Here is a 20002-nt window from a genome sequence, read left to right as displayed (position 1 = left end):
ATGGATGCTTTGAAAAGCAGTCAGCCATTTTGAATATAAGGCAGTCACCGATGTTATATTTACTACAAAGAGTTGCTACCTAGCCGCCATACAAATTAACTCATTACTTGTATTGTGTATTACGTATTGCTACGTAATATGTAAGGGTCATTTTTTGTGATAAGTACAAGCAGAGGCGTGTTTAGGACTGCTTTATATACGTAGCACTTGTGTAGTGCTATTACCATAGCAACCAGTGGAATGGATCAATCAATAAGACCAATACTAAAGATTTGCTCTCTCAAAATAGCCTCCTATGAGCATAAACCTGATGACGTTTACCTGTGAAATGAGATTCTGGTTTTCGGCCACCCAGGCCTCCCTCATGGCTGCCTTCCGGTCAAAGCGTTTTGCCAGTTGCTCCAATTTTTCCTGCCGAACGAGTTCATTCCTTAGCGCCGTTTCTCGCTCATGCTCTGCCTTGTCAAGACGACCCCATGCCTGTTTCAGATTATGCCAAAGCCACATATTATCGGATAGTAGATCCACTTGCAAGATTTAGGACACGTGAACATACATGCGAACAACATGGATTATAGCATATATGACTAGTCTATAAATAATCCCTCAGCAAATACAACTAAATAGGCTTTGCGTTGGCCCCGCTCCTGAAGATGGGAGAAGCGCAAGTTGGAGCCAAACCAGCTGAAACCAATACACTTGTTGAGTATTGTAGATCGTTCTTGGGTTACTGGGTTTCTTGAGTGCGTTTGACTCCTGGGTTGGGATTGGCCTCAACACGCCACTGATTTGCCCACCCTGGTTCCCTTTTAAACAAAACACGCTATTATTCACACTCCTTGCGTGCCTTACGCAGAATCCCTTAAAATCAAATTCCTTTTTTGCTTACCCTGTTGATATCAGACACCAGCTTCCCATCAGGTGGCACATATACTTTCTGCTTGTTTTCCCTCATCCTGGACTGGATGGTGAATAAAAGAACCTCCAAATCTCCCTTTTCTTGGAACCTTTAAAATGAAATACATTTGTATTAAATGTATTTGTGGGGAAATACATAAATGATGTTAAAAGACGCATGCATTTGTAAACTCAAGCATATCAACGTGGCATGAGACTTGGCAGTAGAAGTTGCATTAGGTTACATTGGAGTTATTGGAGTTATACAAAGAAACCTAGAACTTGACGCCAGATTAAATGCTATTGGTGTGGAACCTGTTCAGTTTGTAGACGAGGTCACTGGATCTTTAGATGTTAGACCTTCTGCCGATATAAGGAGAAGGTGGTTTGCGCGTGACAGTCACTTACTTTGGGGGTTTCTCGGTGGTTCTATAAGCACTGAACGCTTGGAGTTGTTGTTGAACCCCAAGGAGCGAATTAGCGAATTTCCAGTTGGTCAGAGCTGAGATAGTTTGTTCAATCCACGTCAGAAGATCTGAAGTCAGCCCTTCATACTCAATGATCATCTTCTCTGTCTCGATAGCACCATCCAAAACCTTAGCAAGAGTAGACATTTCAAGACATAAAGCATCTAGTAATATTACATATAACCGTATAAAATACTTAACGTGTAACTGGCACCCCTACAGAATACCTTTCAGGCGTTTCATACCAACACTATAAATTAGTGACCATAAATACACTATTATTTATTGTAGGAATAGGAATATTATTAGACAATATTGCATATCTTTTATTTATTAATTTATATATATTATTAAATAATAATAATAATCACATTTAATACGCAATGTAAATGAAACATGTTGAAATAGGAAATCTCACCTTGCCGATTCTTTTACCTTCTACAGCCAGGGCCTTCATCTTGGAAAAATAGTGATAAAATGCCACTACATATGTAATAATGGATTTTTCATCCGGATTTTCAGTAAAAACATCTGAAAAATATAGTTATAATAAAATAATAAGTTATATGCTACAAACAAACCCCCACATTTGAGTACTATGTCCTCTAAGACTCCAAAAATGCCCTTTTTTAGTTTCCTCTAAGGTGAACAAATTAACACTGAAGCAATTACAGTAGTACTACTTAATAAGTAAAGCAGTCTGTCGCGTTATTAAATCAGAATAAAATAATTCTCAGTGTTAATGTAATAAATAAATACAATGCGGATATTGAAACGGAATTACCGGTAATAACAAAGCGGATTCTGCCAGGAAACACATTTTTGGAAAAGTCTCTAGAAGCCGGAGGACGGCGTAAGCGCCTCAGGTGTAAAAATATGCATTTTGGAATATGCTAAATATGTGGCAACCACAACTCATCCTAAACCACGTTTCTAGAACTCCCACACGCGAACAATGATAATTCTTTGAGTTCCTCCACCATGCATCACCCATTGTCAACTCTAACACCTTTAAAGGTTAAATTAGAAAAAATAATATAAAGTAATACAAAAACAAACAAGAAAAAGTGTTATTTAAATGTGACAAATGAGAAATATTAAGAATAATCACATTCAAGACTTAACTACAATAAATAAATCATGTAAATAAATAGTGAATAAATATAATGAACTTAAAAAATATATATAAATATATACATAACTTACGTACTGTTATTTATATATCTATACATATTTCTTAATTTGTTATATTTATACACTATTATTTATATGATTTGTTGATTATTTATTGTTATTAATTCTTGATTGTGATTAATCTTAATAGTTCTTATTTATCACACTTCATATTAGGGAAGAATACTCTTTTTCTTGTTTTTTTTTAAGCATATATATTTTCTGTGCAGTTCAGGTCTGTTTTTGCTGCGAACACCGGAGCTCATCTGATTGTTTTCGATCAGTTTGTAAAATATATATTTTTGGCACCCAACATTGCCACCTTGAGATGCAATTTAATTTGCTGTTCTAATGCTTTTGGATACATCTCTAGGATAATAAGTTGAGCTCAACACGTCACAGGAGATCTTCTTATAGCTCCACTTACCTTCAGGGTCAAGGAGCGGTGTTATTCCCAGCTGTCGCTCAGCCACGCTAAATGCATGCTCCAGGTTGTGTCTTGCATTGGACTTCTTCAATTTTTCAAAGTCTATTATATCAGGCCTAAGAATAAAACATTTTTTCGGGTTAATGTTATACCGAAGCCCTCACCGTGGGACCCTTCAGGAACCCAATAATCCAACATGTCGCAAAACCAACTTATTCCGCGTAACGTGTAACCTATATATATGTTGACTTACCATGTTAACATTTCCTAACACTAGTAGCTAAAAAACAGAATGATATTTTTATAAACGTCTGTAATTGTCTCGTTGAACGCCCCTCTGGAGACAATGTGCTAATGGAGTGCTTAATGACTGCACTCAACCACTCATTCATATTTTAACAGCCAATAAAAATCATTAAAATATTTAGCAGATTTTTTTTCATATATTACCAATTAATTTGACCTAAGTTTTGTTTTCACGTTAGTCGAGAGAACCCGGCAGTAAAGGTGCGGAGCGTCATTCCGTGGTCATGATACAAGATACAGATCGCACACGTCTTCAATCTCGTTGGAAACATTAACAGCCCTATAGCAAGCAGCCGTCTTCTTTTTTAAATCTTTGAAATGTTAAAATAATAGAAAATAATTCCGGACCTTGGTGGCCACACTCTAGACTTTATAAACCGATCTCCCTGTCTCCCGACTTGATATTTCTGGACCTTGGTGGCCACACTCACCTCTAGACTTTATAAACCGATCTCCCTGTCTCCCGACTTGATATTTCCTTGTGGTTACAAGCTTTGCTTCCCTCCTTTCAATAGCCCATTGTGTCCTACTCTCCAATACTTTTCATTCCTTTGGGCACTTGGCCCCTTTTCTGTTATTCCATAATCTTTCCTAATTGTTGTGTTTTTGCCAGCAATAATTATGTTCTAAACTATTTTAACTATTTTCTTTATATCGTAAGCAAAGGTGTAATTTAGAACATCTTTCCAAACCAAACCAAAGTCAGATGTGATTCTGTGATCGACATAACCCTCATCCAACCTGGCACCATGAGTTTTATTATATGGCATGATATAGTTCATAAAATCAAAGCCTATGAATATCATGTGGCTCTCCGCATTACATTTTATGTTGCTCATAAAAAAAAAGAGCAACAAAAATGCCAGGGCCCCCCTGCAAGATGTCTTCCTACACACACACAGTAACATAGATTATTCATACACACATGAACACACATGAACATACTAACATACGTACGTAAGTCATCAGACTCACTCCTGTCACTCCTATTCATATATTCTCACGTTCTCTCTCCTATCATACAACTCACTTCCTCACACTTATCATATGTCACACTAACATACTTACACACACACTAACATACTTACACACACAGCAACATACTTCCAGCATACACACTAACATACTTACACACACAGCAACATACTTACACACACACTAACATTCTTACACACACAGCAACATACTTACATATACACACTAACATAATTACACACACAGCAACATACTTACACATACACACTAACATACTTACACACACAGCAACATACTTACACACACAGCAACATACTTCCAGCATACACACTAACATACTTACACACACAGCAATATACTTACACATACACACTAACATAATTACACACACAGCAACATACTTACACACACACTAACATTCTTACACACTAACATACTTACACATACAGCAACATACTTACACATACACACTAACGTACTTACATACACATCAACCATTCAAAGGCGTACAGTTAAATGAATCATATTTCAATTTTAGCTTTTGCTTTGATTTCATTTTGTTCGTTGTGTGTTACAAACCAACATCGATTCTGGTAGAAGGAGTAAAATCTATGTAACAATATTCTTGTACGCAATATAAAGTGTGTTACCTGTGTTTATGGATCAAAGCATTAAACGCTAAGCCATCCTTCCAGCTTGATGTAAAGTTTCTTACATTGACATTGGGGTATCTGGAAAGAAACCATGAGCTGAATTATTCTCAATGTATGTTGGGGAGTGTTAAAAAGATGGCACCTCGTTGAGTAAAAAATAATGTATACACTCTACTAAGGCTGGTAGTGGGAGAAGACGTAAAGGTTGGTAAACATTCCCAGATACTCCTGGTATTGGCCCAAAAATACTGTATGTTCTTCCGTTGCTCTCCCATCAATGCTTCTATAGATATTCATGGGTTTTATGGGTCACCCCCAAAATAATATATTCTGTTGATTTTGCCTGTGGCTGTAACATATCTGTAGATTCTCATGTATTTCTTAAGATTAGAACAATAATGAATAATAAATATAGGTTTCCTAACAAATAGAAACATTGCCTGCTTACCCAGCTGTCTTCATTTGACACCACAAGAGTAAGGCATCTTTGGCAGACCGAGTTTCACTTTCCTTTGTCTCAATTATAATATCTTGTATCTGTATTAGAATTGATTTAATACTTGGTTAATACATTTAGGGAAAAAACATGGTTTTTAGGTGATATATCAACCTTTGTAAAGAGATTTGTAGAAAACACACAAATACCCTGCTTGTTGCCTCAGGGAACTTTGACCGTTGTTTTAAAGACGTTATTCCCTATCTCAGTCTGAAATGTCCATGCACATAAATATATATAATCCAGATGCGTCCCAAAATACATACCTGGAAGCGTAATATAATGGTCCAAATGAGGCCCAATGTCAACCTGTGGTTACCGTTCACAATATCATGGGGGCCAATATTTTCCAGATGCACCCTCTTCTCCTTTAGAAAATTAAGAGCCTTGTCAACGTTTTCTAAGCAGTGGATGCGCATTCTCCCCTTTGTTCTTCTTGGCTGTAAAAACAACGGCATTGCTATTTAAACTGAGTAGACAGGACTTTACTTCCCCCAGTGAAGATGATTTTGGCCAACCCTGTGCCATGCTCTATTGAAGAACCAAAAGCTATAAAGACCAAGACAAATCTCTGAATTTAGTTCAGACATCACATATTGGTAAGAAAGGTGCCACCTTGTACACATTAGTACTATGCAGTGTAGCATATGAGACTGTAAGCTCTTTGGGGCAAGGATCTCCTAAAATTCTAGAAGGTCAGTAAAAATCCTAAATTTATGGATCAATCCGAGATCTTTTAGGCATGCTTATGAACTGACATAGGCTGGACCCAGGCTGTTTTTGACTATATTTTCTCCTGAATTGAGCATTGAATGACCATTCATGAGCACTGGTTGTCATATGGACAAAAAAATCTTGATTTATTAACCAATGCTCATGCCAGAAGATCCTGAGAGCATGCACTGGTTGGAAGTGTTTGAGATCCACCACTGAAGACTCTGCTTGTTGACCAGAAGAAACATTATCATCTGAATTTCAAATGGAAACATGGAATTCATGGATAAGGAATAGCGGAGATCAAGAACACAAAGCATACCAGCTGCTCTCCCGAAAGAACTTCAAGTAGTTTCAACAGCATTCTCCCGTCTCTTAGGTCCAGATAAAGGTCGGAGATCCGGCAGCTCACAAAAGCAAGATGTGAGTTCACCCATTTTGTAAACGTCTTCTTTTGTACAGCTTCACGTTCATCTAGAACACACCGAGCACAAGAAGGAGACTGATGTTATACTCTGCAGCCTAAATTTCTCTGGCAAACCCCTTTATATTTCCAATAATATCAGAGATGATACAGTCAGCGTTTCCAAGGCAAGTTACCTGCAAGGGCCTTAATCCGAGACCTTTCGAACATTCGGGCAGAAGTGTTATCATTGTCCAGCTCATCTTCTGTGGTTTCCCAGCGAGAGTTGACGCTGCTATACTGCTGCTCTATCTCCAAGTTGTCGAAATCTGTGGTCTGCATTTTATTGCTCCTCGGGCTGATTGCTCTTCGGCATGAATTATGGAATCCTGGGTAAGAAAAAAATAAAAAGGGAAGCATCTAATATCTGTGTATATCTTATTCATTATTTATGAATATGAATCCTTCGTGGTTTTGGGTGACAAAAGCCACAGATGAATACCCGCCATTGTTCCACATTTCTTACAATAAAATAGTGGGGTACTAGAACTGGAGCAGTACCCCCAGCGGCCAAGAATATAGTGAATAAGTAGGACACGTTGCTTGTTTAGGTGAATAAAGGGCATTGATGCAAAGGGAAATTGGGCATTACTTTAAATGCCATCGTCAAAGGTCCTTTTCCAAAAAAAATCATTATTTTTTTTGGAAAAATAAAATATATATTTTATTCTAACAATGTAATTGGTTAAACCCTAGAGATATCCTTAACCATCCATATATTCTAAGGAAATAATTATTCAGATATTATGGTATATATTTTTTTCTTTGTTGTTTGGATTATTTGTTTTGTGATTTATATTCTAAACAAGATATTTGAAACCTTTAAAAACGTGGCTGATTCCAAAGCTGAAAGCCACAAAGAATTTGGTTAGTGAATTCCAAGAATGAAGTCGAGAAGAACATGAGCGTATGATATCACAGAAGCTGTCCGCACAACTCTGGTTTCACTTGATAACACCTGATGGAAGGAGAGAGCGGGAACTGTACTAAACAGACCCTCGAGTCATTATCAGCGATCATCTGGCCAAGGCGAAAATGTTTAAAACTGTCTGGAATTTCATGTGAATGTTAGACTACTTATTCCTAAAATGCATAAAGGACCGATATATATATATAAAGACTTTTATATTGTGATCTTTTTTTTTCTTTTTCTTATAGATATGCCACGAAGGTGCTTATTTTGGCTAAAGACAACACATTGAGAATAGATGGTATGGGATATGGAAGGTACATACAGCCCAGTGAGTATGACATCATGTTTTGATCAACTAAACTGTTGAACTTTCACAAGGAAATGGGCGAAGGGTAATAAGGTAGCTTTCAACTAAGCAGAACAAAGCTCAAAAACACGTGTTACTCGAGGCGTTACACGTGTAGGTACATAAGCAACTACAGAATAACATTATCCTATATCTCCTTGTCTATTAAGTATGGAGGTGTTCCAGCTTTACTCAATATGTAAAAAGAACTTCTAACCCTCCAGAGACCCGATAACCATGAAGTCCTGTGTGTAGCGAGAGATGGTCCCTCCATTTAGGTGACCTAGTCAGCGAACGATGTTAGCAAACAAGCGCATGCGAGAGACAGTCCGCCTGGGATTCTAGAGGTTCTATGGCCGTCTCAGAGCACTCTCCTACCAGGTCCTCCATCAAGTGGTGTCTGCATTTGGTTCATATATTATCTATAAAATAGAGGGACGGTGTAGGAGCACCTACACCGTCCCACAGAAGGCACTGAATTTGGCGGAACCACGTCGCAATTTATAGGTTAAACTATCCATATGGCAAACATACGTAAAGGAATAGGAGGCCTAGTTGCAGGTTGTTTTCTTATCATTAAACCCCCACATAGAACATGAAAGAGTCCTCTCCCGACCCTGAGAATCTGCTCATCCCATTTCATCCTCTAGATTGCTAGCTCCTTTGAGCAGGACCCTCCTCACCTGTTATGCTTTATACTACTTGTTATGTCCTGTCTACCCATTGTACAACACTACGGAATATGAAGGCTCTATATAAAACAATAATAATAATAATCCTGGAATCGGATGAAAAATCCCAGCACTTTGCAGCTTCGTTTTGGTAGATCATGTGTCCGTGGAATAGCCACGTGGGCTCATGCTGTGTTGGTATCCTGTAAGCTGACACTTGTTGGGGGCAGCCCTGAGGAATGACTTTCAGAAACTATACTGTTACCCATTCATGTTGGCTAATAACATTCTAAAATGTAAGTACACCAACATTCTGTCCACCGCCCCCACACATATACACAACAAACAACTTGATTTGTTCCTGGACATATACATACATACACCTGTACATACACACACATACACAAACTTTCTTTTAATAGTGATGTACTTGCATGTAAAGTATGTTTTACATCACAAGAATGTGATGCAATTACTTCCTGGAATTCAAAGAGTTAAATCTTACAGATTTTCCTGGCCGCTGTGTTACTCTCATTCCCGTAGTCCCGCTTTAAATAGACTTGCTAAAATGATCTCGGTAACAGCTGCCAAATTCTTTTACTAGCCGAAAGGCTCAGTGAAGGGCAGAAGTGAACAAAGCCTTTTGACCCCCATAGATATACATGGCCAAAAATATACTCAAAGTCATATATTTTGAAAATGTATAGTAGTTCTAGTCACTCTTAAGAAGGTAGACATTCTTTTCTAGATCCACTAAAATGTTGCGGATACAGAAGTAGCTAAAGCTATTTATTTCCTGGCTTTGGTGCCAAACCTCAGAACATGGCTTTGCCCCAATAAATCTGCCCGCGTGCCAAGGTGAACCACACAATAACATTATTCCTTGTCTGTCTTAATCGCATCTGAATCTATTTTTCAGATTTCTGAATTAAAATCATTCCCGGTTTTACTCCAGTTTACATAACCCAAGACTTTTGAATCACAATAATTTTGTGATGTCACGATGTAGAGTGCTAGTTGAAAAAATAGTTCTAACGCGTGATGATGTCACACCTACATCATAGCTTTGCTACCCAACCTCATAACATGGCTTTGCCCCAACAGATCTTCCCGAGTGCCAGAACTGATGTCTTCCCCTCGTTACGACACGGAACTTAACCCTTACAACAAAAACGTATGCACTTGATACATGGTTCCTCTGCACCAGCCCTCCTTTACCACAAACCTCTGCCACATCTACATTATTAACCCGCCCGCTTTCTGCTATTTTATGTGCGCCAATTAAAGAGTCATCTGTGCCCATGTGAGAAGATCCAACTTACCTTCACTCAGGGCTGTTTTTTTCTAAAGCAAAAAGTATCAGTTTGCCCTGCTTGCTTACTGATGGTCCATGCACATCCCAGCATGTCTTAAGTAAAAATAGCACAACGTAATTACAAAAGAATATAATTCCCAAGTCCAAATTTGGAAGCAAAATCAGATGAAGAACTGTCGCTGTATTTTCAGGTATGAGAAAGCTCCTATGCTAAGTACGTCTTATCAGACTCAACGTCCATGTTGAACAATGTTCCTGCAGAGATGGCGTTCAGGGCGATGAATATGAAGCTTAGAGATTTTTGCCTCTAGCTATCTACCCTGAGATACCCCTGACTTATCATGTGGCTTTAGACTGTATAGTTGGGTAGGCAAAGGAGACAACTGAGATCTCTGCCATAACAGGGATAACCACTTCTATAAAGTCACCATCGAAAGAATAAGACCAGAGCTTCTGCAATGTACCCAGGTTTAGAAACCATAAAGAAAGCATTACAAGACAAATTCAAACGTCCACCATCAGCTACCGGTTTGCTGCACCTATATGTAGATAGGCTATGGTTTGGTTGGACAATACATCAACCATACTTTATAATAAGATTAAAAAATAGGGTGGAAATCCAATTATTATCTGAAGCACTGTGCAGCATGTTTTTTGTGTCTTCATTTAACGATCAGAGATCTATCACCCTCAATTGAAGAGATAAATTACAGCATTTAAATATGTATAGATGCCTGCCATTACTTTGAACATATGTGATTAATGGATGGTTGGTCAGAGACGGAACAGATCGGGGATTCCTTAAAGAAGAAAAAAAAGCTCATGGATGAACTCAGAGAATGAGACCCACGTGTTGCTTTGAGATTGAAAATAAGGTTCCTAGTGTCTTATTTTTGCACAGTAAGTCCAGATAAAGTCAGTTTTATCCCAGTTACGTATTATCAGTACTAGCCACACGTGCAGAGGGCTTCCCACCCATACGGTTTTATGTCATGTCATGCTTCATGGAGAATGGCTTGTGAAAGGTCTGAACTGTGTTACGAATAAACGAAGAGCAGGAATCCTCGGGGAAAGCCTTCAAATATCAACACTGGCATTTCACCACCATTTTCTATTACTCTCTTTAGAATGTTCGATATAAAATGAGACATAGGTTAATGCTGGTAAATAAGACGTATATTTTGTAGGCATTTGGGGAAAAATCTGATGTGTTGGTAAAGTTCTCCAACAACATGGCTGACACTAAATCTTTTGGGACCATAAAACTGACAATATAACACAAGTTAGAACATCCATTGAGTGACGAATGGTGGAGGACATCAGCTTTTGAAAACAAAAAGGTAAAGAATAGAACTGTAAAGCTTTGAAAGTTCCACTTTTTCAAAGAGGAAATGTGGGCATCAAGTCCTCTGTACAATAAAGAAAGCAGGAGAACCTACATGTCCTACGTGTATCTAGGTTAGCTCCACAGAAGCTGGCCCTGGAGAGGGCACGAAGCTAAAGGGTTTTTAAATTTTTTTCACATGTTTCATTTATAGTTATCATCCAGCCTTGCTACAAATTAACTTATAACGTATCTATATTTTATGTAAAAACAAGACATTGGAATGAGTCTACAACAACCACAAAACTCTCCAAATGTGATCTATGAGATACAGTTACACCACGTAATTATTGACGACTGATCCGAAACAACTGTCCATTGAACTAACTTTAACTGATCTTCTAAAAAGTTTTTTTCTCTTGCTTTATCTTGACATACCAGAGCCGCCCTGCTGCCTGTGATATCTGACCTGTAGCTCCTCAGACATCACGCCCCATACAGAAAACCTCCTTCCAACAGCCAGGGAGGGAGACACTAGGATTACTGAAAACAGATGTAGCCTTAACAACGTTAATACACAACAAATGCGAAAAAATCTAGGAATAATAATCACTCTACGGCCCCAGCAAAGCAATGCAAGCTTATTTCAGGTGCATATTTAAAGAGTTGTGAATGAAAGTTCATACGTTGTTTTATGGATGATCCATGTAGTTGGCGTTAGGTAACGCATAGAGATCTACCTGCTGAGAATCCCAATGCTTGCCAAATGTCCCAGTTTGTTTGAAACTTTCCCAACTGCAGGGTTCAGATGCCTTTGGCTAAGTGTCCGACACTATGGTCATATATGTTGTATTTGGCATGCTTTGCACATGTTTAATGTGCATAGAACATAGATGTAATGCCATCACAACTCTGCCAGCTGCACAACGTCACTGCTACATTATGTTCCATCAGCAGAACATTGCCAACTATGAGCTATAAAGTTCTATATATTAAAACATTTCTGCTACTTTGCCTATCCCTGATAGCAGGAATGATCCACAAAAACGTACATCAAACAATTTGGACAGAGGATACGGGATGTTCTTGAGAAAAAGGGCATTCTATTCAGTAAGAACAATAAGGATCTAGAATTCTTTCCTAACAGGTATAGCTGGCACCTTTAAAACAAGACATGGTGTGATTTCTGCAGACAGAATATATATATATATATATATCCACATATTTATACAGGCACATATATATATATATATATATATATATATATATATATATATATATATATATATATATATATATATATATATATATATATATATATATATACGCACAGATGCATCCCCTTGCCTTAAAAGCCAAGGTCACAGGGGCACTCATGGAATTCATACATTTCATTATCAAGTCACTGGACAACCACTGCACATAAATCTTCCTCTAAATTACAGTTTAAGATCCTTTACCAGCCAATCATCTAACTAGTTTTGTTGGAAATAATTTAAATTATTTGTGTGGGACATAACTGGGTCCTTTATCCCGGTAGGGCAAATGAAGGTCCGCAGACCGTATGTAACCATAAGTGATTTTTTTTTTATTTTTGGTAAGATCGTGTCTGTGAAACCACCTTTTCCAACAAAAATCTGCTGTATTTAGCAGTATCTCATCCTGCACATTTACAATATTGATGGCAGTATAATAATCTTTAACGCTCATCATCAGCAATAACACTAATAACATTAAAAGGTTCAAAATATATAAATAAAGGGTCTTTCCTGCAATTTTGGGAGTAAAAAAAACTTACTCTACATCCAATTTCTGATCTTCATCCAATATCTAAGTACAATCATATTTTATTACGTGTTGGGGTTACAATTTATTACATGCCACGCTCTCACGACATAAAACTTAACTGGTAATATACCAATAACAAAACTATTGTAGTATCATAGTACTTATTTTCACACATCTGCATAGACATTCATATTTATAATGCTATATTTATAACATACTGCATTTTAAATGATCTATTTCTTCCACCTTAAGAAGAAGTGAAAGAGAAATGACAAGCGAAAGAATACAAATTAGCGTTATGGAATTGAATATTCCAAATCCGATTGTTCCAGGTCTACCGATAATAAGAGAGAAATAAGTGAAACCGAAATAAAGGCTGTTAAAATAAAAAAGGATAATGTTTCGGTTGAATACTCAATCTCTTTGGTTCTAAAGAATTAGAAATGTCTAAAGTGGATTAAATGAACAAAAAACAAATATGTTGTTTTATGTTTGTTTTGACGTCTTCTGTTCTTTAAGTATATAGAATCGTTAACGGCACAGGACAAGCTAACACCAGACAGAGAGTTTCCAATATAAATTGCAGAATAAACCAGGTATGTTCTAGGGAATATGGTGGTTTACCTTAGGTTTGTCCAGTTTTCCTTAAGTTAGGTCCAGTAGCACCAGGGAGTGTGAAAGTTGAAAGTTAAGGACAAAAGAGCGATTGAGAGAAGAGAGAGAAAAAAAAGGAGCTACTACACTATCAAGCAGCACTGCCAGGCAGAACGACACACCCAGGGTGACAAAAATAAAATTGTCAGCAAGTGAGCAAGTGGAATTCCTGCGGGACGGAGGTATTTTCTGTATAAGGGAAGCACACACGGTCAGCTGGTGGATAGCTGTGGGGGATATAGGTCTGCCGGAAGGACACAATATCAAGACAGGGAACAATATCAAATATTTCCCTATTCCATTCCTTATTGTAGATAGAAATATATATATAAATAAATAGGCATGCAATTTCAACTTCTGATTAATAGCCCAGTTGCAAGGACATCATTCCATAGAATTCATCGTCAGCGTTAACGACAGAATGCATTTGGAACAATCCAAAGTTAGTTTCCATTGGAGACAAGTTGAAAGGGGAACTTTGCATGTGATAGCTGAGAAGGCCCTGCTATGGCGTTCCCTTTGCAAATGGACGAGGGCAACCCCATTTGCTCCCCTTTCTAGACCACTAGAGACCTCAAAAACAAGGTCCAGGTCATATATCCTATACTCTCCACGAAAATGTGAGCTTTTGTTTTCAATGGGTTTAGGGACCGCCCATTGTCCTTAAGGGGTTAACGTGATGGAACCAATGAAACCCAAAGAAAGAGGCCCTTTGTTGACGCCTAAATTCGTGCAGAAGTAGTAACGTACAGGGATCTGCGACATCCTCCGGATTAACATGGTCATCTCCAGCTTTAACAGGTCCATTCTCCAGAAGCAAAGCATCAAATGTTCTAGAATCACCGGTGGGAAATCTTCTAAAGACGAAATCTTACGCCACAGCAGATAACCAGCAACACCAAGCAAACTGTATCCATTTCCTTTAATAATTTAAACACATCATGAAAATCTTTGGAACGCGTGCATTTATGAATGCATTTTCTTCTGGGCAGTATGGAGGGTTAGAAAACCCCCATTATTTATGGGTATGAGATTTCCAAATGTTCATATAGCATGGGCAGGTAGACATTGTGGAAGCGGGGTAGAGGCATATGAAGAAATTAGGCATCTGTTTCAGTTCCACTTACATGAAGGCATCTGAAACATGGGGCGGCTATATGATTTTCCTTGTAATACAGTCCCTTTTTAGAACATGGCCAAGATGCATAAGTGGAATGGAAGCCTTTGAGGGAAAAGCCGCAGGGGTTAATTCAGTTGAGGGAATTTAACAATGTGTGGGATAGGCATGATCTTGAAGAAAACACCATAAGGTTTGAGATTTTGACAGCAGGAACAACGCGCAGACTAGATGGGACAAATGAATTTCCACGACGCGGATGAAATTTGGACACACGAGGTATATTTTATTGCAGGACAGTATTGTTTTTATACGCATCCAAACCCACCGGATCGAAGAAAGGAGTTCACAAGTTTGTAGTAACGTTAAATAACACTTTCAATGAAAGTTGACCTTTACTTTGGGAACCAAATCATACAGAGAAGCAACACAATGCACACGCCACACGCATTGACAAGGGCTGTACAAATCCTGTGTACTCTTTTTAAAGAGATCATTAAGAGTGTGATTGTGATACACCTCCTGTAACAACAGCCATGTACAGAAGAAGTATAAAAAAAACATGGGGTCTCTTGGCAAAGGATCTTCAGAAGAGGGGTGCTGTCTGCCGTGGATCGTCAGGAAGGACGCTGATGGAATCCTCTGCTCTTCCGCATAACATACAGAGCATGGTGTACTCCTGAAAGAAACCAAAGGCTGTCTTTTGTACTGCAGAGTGGTGACGTGCGCTTACAGGTCTCTTCAATTAACCATTTAGCAAGCCCAGGGTTCACTTAAAATAAAAATCTACCCGGGTAGAGTCAACTTGGCCGCAGCGTCAAGCAGGAAAAAATGGACAGGCTAGATGGGGGAGAATGGGCGATTATTTTGTACTTTATCTGGAGTTGTTCTACATGCCAGCTTAAAAAATAATTACTAATAAAAAATATGACACACAGAATTACACAATGGATAAACAACATGTATGTGCGTATCAGGGTAAACATGGCTTGGTGTTTGGCGTTGAAGAAGAATGGCTAATATCTGATCTAACAATAGCATCCTGTGTGGATCAGACAGCTGTCCAACTCTGCCCATGACTCATAAGGCCCGTTCATAAACAGCTGCGGTCATCATTATGTTTATTTTAAACCGGCGCTAAGGAGTCCTAAGCCTAGGACCAGTTTCTATATGTGTTTACAGGGCTTGTTGTAGCCAATCGCAGTAATGTATAATGCTCTCTAGGGCATTCGGCGACGTAGAGTGCTGGAAAGGCTCACACTCCCTTGCCATCCTATGATGGCTGTGTTCCCAAAGCTGTGTGTATTCTTTTGAGGTCGGACTCTGGGATGGGCTGGCCCCCGGGCCCGTCAAAACTTCTTCACAAAGAAGATGCTGTGGCATAAAAGCAGCAGGGTAAGATAACACTATTATTATATTACTATATTATTATGACCCATTGTGAAAGCGAGGCTGCTCACACAGTGTGCAAGCAGTCAGAAAGAAAGCTGCAGGTGAGGTAAGGGGAAAGGGTGCGTGAGAATGTATGTATGCATGTATGTTAGAGTGAGCGTGTGTGAGCATGAATGTGTGTGTGTCAGCATATGTATGTATAAGTGTGTGAGAGAGTGTGTCTTAGCATGAGTGTGTGCGTACGTTGGTGTGTAAATATGTGTTCCAATACTAAAGTAAGTTATTTGGGCGGAGGGGTATTGAACCAATATACTGAATGTTCAATTTAAAATGCTACGTGTTATTAAAGTGAACCAAAATAATTTAAAGATAGCCAGCGAGACAGAAGAACACAATGATTTGTACCTGATAGTCATCCACGACGCTGAATGTATACTCGTGTTTGGCAATCACATGATGACAGTTTGTACACATATCTGAAAAACACGGAAAATATGTAAACAGTGAATTACACCACAAGACTCCACAATGGAACGAGAGGGAAACCTCTTACGGTCAAATGTGATTATCTCCTCGCCATCTTCGTCTGCTGTTGCTTTGTTGGCTATCAGGACGAAGTCTCGTTTATTGCACTGAGCGCAGCTCACGTAGTTCAGCAGAAAGGAGCCTGTCTCTAGACACGTGCTACCCTGGAAAAGAGTAAATAAACAAAACAAAAATTAAAGCAACGCCACCAAATCATATCATTTCCACAAAAGTCAGCAGTTAGCATGGAATTCTGCCGTCACTACACCGGTTGAAAGTATGTGTCAACATATGGGGTTATAGTGTGTGTGTGTTTGTGTATGGTGTTACTGTATGGCAAATGTGTGTTAGTATTTGGTGTTGGTGTGAGTGTGTGTGTAAGTACCGTATTTCCCCATGTATAAGACGCACCTTTTTTAGAAAAAAATCTAAAAACTGGGTGCGTCTTATACAGTGGTGGTAAATTGGTGGTGGTCCGGAAAGGGGACATGCTGCTTACCTCTGTGTTGTTCAGCAGAGTCTCTTGATCTGTCTCGGCGACACAGGAACCCAGTGGAGTCACGTGAATGTACATCACATCACATGACTCCGCTCAGTTCCTGTTCGAGCATCGCAGAGGGAAACAGTGGCCCCCACGGAAGTCTGTGAGCCACACCAGAAGATCTGCGGATCAGGTAAGGGTGGGGGAGTAAATGAATGAATATACAAGTGTGTGTGTGTTATAGCATGGATGTGTGTGTAGGGGCACAAGGAGGGGGGCACAGGGAGGCTGAAAGTGATGCGCATGTACTGGCTGCCTGAGCAAGATAGGAGTGTGATTGCTAACAATTGCTAGCTGCTAACATCAGTCACACTCCTATCATGCCCAGGGAGCCAGTACAATAAATTTATGTAATATATATTTTTTCACATTTCGGGCCCCAAAATTATGGGAGCGTCTTATACTTGGGGAAATACTGTATTTGGTGTTGGTGTGAGCGTGTATGTAAGTATTTGGTGTTGGTGTGAGCGTGTATGTAAGTATTTGGTGTTGGTGTGAGCGTGTGTATGTGTACATGAGTATTTGGTGTTGGTGTGAGCGTGGGTGGACAAGCTGACTTCCCAAATGGAATGTTTTGTGCCATTCCGCTTCTAAGCCTACATGGGGGAATTTGGCCAGGTCACTGAGTGCAAGCTCCTGGGCTCAGTGCCTAGCTATGAATACAGCATCTATCATAACTTATCCCAGACTAGTGGGATTTGCAAGCAACCAAGGGTGATGCATAAAAGCTGACTGGTGCAGTTTCAAAACTGGTGTTATCACCATGGCAACCAGTACCACAGTACCTCACTTTCTACTAGGCCAGCAGGTAACAGAAATACACAGTATATCTACATGATAACTACTATACATTTTATAACACTCCCTACAGAAAGTTTCATATCTTCACCCAATGACGTCATTGAAGCCTGTGAAATACGTGTCATATTATGTCCCGAACAGCAGCCACTCCCTATTCAAAGTCCTATAGCTCACCCGGTCCGGGTACTCCTCCTGCACACAGCCTCCGCACATAGCGCCGGTCCCCGGGCGTGTGGTGTGGAAATAACCGCGTTATAATATATCGCAGCAACTCCTCGGCGGCGGCTGCAGAGTCTTCCGGCCAAAAAGCATCGCGATACTTACAATGTGTCACTAGAGGGCGCAGTGCTTACAATGAGACACTAGAAAGGGCAGTACCTACAGCGAGACACTAGTGGGCGCAGTACTTACAGCGAGACACTAGAGGAAGCAGCACTTACGATGAGACACTAGAGGAGGCAGTACTAACAATGAGACACTAGTGGGCGCTGTTCCATATATTGATTTATTCAGAATTCAATGAAACTAATGTAGGAAAACTCCACGCAGGTTTGTGGTGTGGCTCCAAAACTGCTACATTGTAACCTCAATTTAACTCCTGCCTTTCCAATTATTTGGGATCTGGGTCCTAAATGTTACATGTTCACAGTGGAGAGAGATGTTATACCGCCCCTGTCCATAACCAACTACAATATTCCTAACTGGTAAATCATTGTCACATTAAACTAGTAAACCATTAGGTTAGTTTAACCTTTCACAGACTGGACAGAGAAAATGTAAATATTGCACAAGCTTTCCCAAGAAATCTCTGTTTCTCAGATATGTTGATGTGGAATGATAATTGTGAAAAGTGCCGTCATACTCAATGATCACATACCTGTAATACCTTCTTACATCCATGTAAAGTGTATGTTTACACTCATTCCGAATCTATGGACTGGTATTGATGATGCATAAATCTTAAGTGATGTAGATTCTCCAGGCAGTTGGCTGCAGGCTCGGACTGGCCATCTGGCACTGCAGGCAAATGCTCAATGGGCTGGTGGCCGGCAGCACCACATTCTCACTCAATCTATCGGATGCTGCAGTGAGCGTCTGCCACCTGGAAATGCCAAAAGCGTGGCGTGTGGCTGTGAATATTCAGCCATCGGCCGGGCTTATGTCATCAGGCACTGCTGGCCTTAAAGTGCTGGAGAGCCTCGTCATTGCCAGTCTGGCCCTGAAGTATGGGAATACCAAGCAGGAGGACAATTCTTCCCAAGGAAACAGGCCAGATGACCATATCGGGACAGAAATCCCGGCGTTGCTCTTTTTTGCATCAACAAAGCACAGCATGCCTAAGGCTGATCTGGTGCCAAAACGTTAGCCCCACTAAACAATAGAAATGCCTCTTTACGGAGTATCCAGTTCTAAACAGGTTTATCCAGTTCGGGTTGTAAGAATGAGTGTTCTAGAACAAAAACACCGGGTTCTATCTACTATCTGTATTCGTTCTAGGTCTCTGATTTCTAATTAAATGCTGCATATGAACAATCTTCTAGATATACCCCAAATATCCTAATCTCCTCCCGTCTACTGGATGCTGAATTTAACCTTTTTCTAACCAAATACAGAATTGGAAACACTCAAACCTTCCCCTGAGATAATTCTTTTATTAAGTATTGGGAATTTTCCAGGGGAACACTTAATTGTCATGTGACACAGAAGATGGCTCTTATAGGCTGTTGAAGTAGAAGCTTCTTCGAATGGATTTGTTGTTGTAATGTGATAAAAATACTATGTAAATTAATACCCCCCCCTCCCCGGTGTTTTCTTTGAAATAAAAATAAACAAACATATATTAACAATAATTTTTATTAGAGTTTAAAAGAGAAAAACAGATCAGTGCCCAGATACCAGCCCAGATACGACATTCTTGTATTCTTCCGTTACGTTAAAAGAATACAGTCATCTAGTACAAGCCTAACACCTGAACACTGGCAGTTTTCTTGGGATTCACCTGTTTGGACGCATTGTGTGTTTGTGTATGTGTTTGCATATGTGT

At 39.4% G+C, this 20002-nt stretch overlaps 2 protein-coding genes across 2 annotated transcripts in view; both read right to left on the bottom strand.

Annotated features, from left to right (window-relative positions):
• Positions 1-13705, bottom strand: part of SPTB (spectrin beta, erythrocytic) — a 28352-nt gene extending 14647 nt beyond the window's left edge. Inside the window, exons 1-11 of the mRNA XM_053475416.1 lie at positions 13553-13705; positions 6709-6900; positions 6431-6582; positions 5661-5834; positions 5347-5435; positions 4896-4976; positions 2965-3080; positions 1783-1895; positions 1306-1493; positions 890-1007; positions 322-480 (exon numbers count right to left, since the gene is read on the bottom strand). Of these exons, the coding sequence (XP_053331391.1) occupies positions 322-480; positions 890-1007; positions 1306-1493; positions 1783-1895; positions 2965-3080; positions 4896-4976; positions 5347-5435; positions 5661-5834; positions 6431-6582; positions 6709-6853 (1335 nt within the window). The 5' untranslated portion in view covers positions 6854-6900; positions 13553-13705. The remainder of the gene's footprint in view (positions 1-321; positions 481-889; positions 1008-1305; positions 1494-1782; positions 1896-2964; positions 3081-4895; positions 4977-5346; positions 5436-5660; positions 5835-6430; positions 6583-6708; positions 6901-13552) is intronic.
• A 1347-nt stretch (positions 13706-15052) lies between these two features.
• On the bottom strand, positions 15053-18276 carry CHURC1 (churchill domain containing 1). Its single transcript, XM_053475422.1, has 4 exons — positions 18133-18276; positions 16645-16780; positions 16497-16567; positions 15053-15378 (listed from the first exon to the last, which is right to left on the bottom strand). Exons 1-4 carry the CDS (start codon positions 18169-18171, stop codon positions 15286-15288), a joined length of 339 nt encoding a protein of 112 aa, XP_053331397.1. The 5' UTR covers positions 18172-18276; the 3' UTR covers positions 15053-15285.
• Between the last annotated feature and the right edge of the window lie 1726 nt (positions 18277-20002).

This window comes from Spea bombifrons, chromosome 9 (assembly GCF_027358695.1).
Source record: "Spea bombifrons isolate aSpeBom1 chromosome 9, aSpeBom1.2.pri, whole genome shotgun sequence".
Classification (NCBI taxonomy): Eukaryota; Metazoa; Chordata; class Amphibia; order Anura; family Pelobatidae; genus Spea; species Spea bombifrons.
Note: the sequence above shows the minus strand (reverse complement) of the source record. Positions and strands in the feature narration are given on the sequence as shown.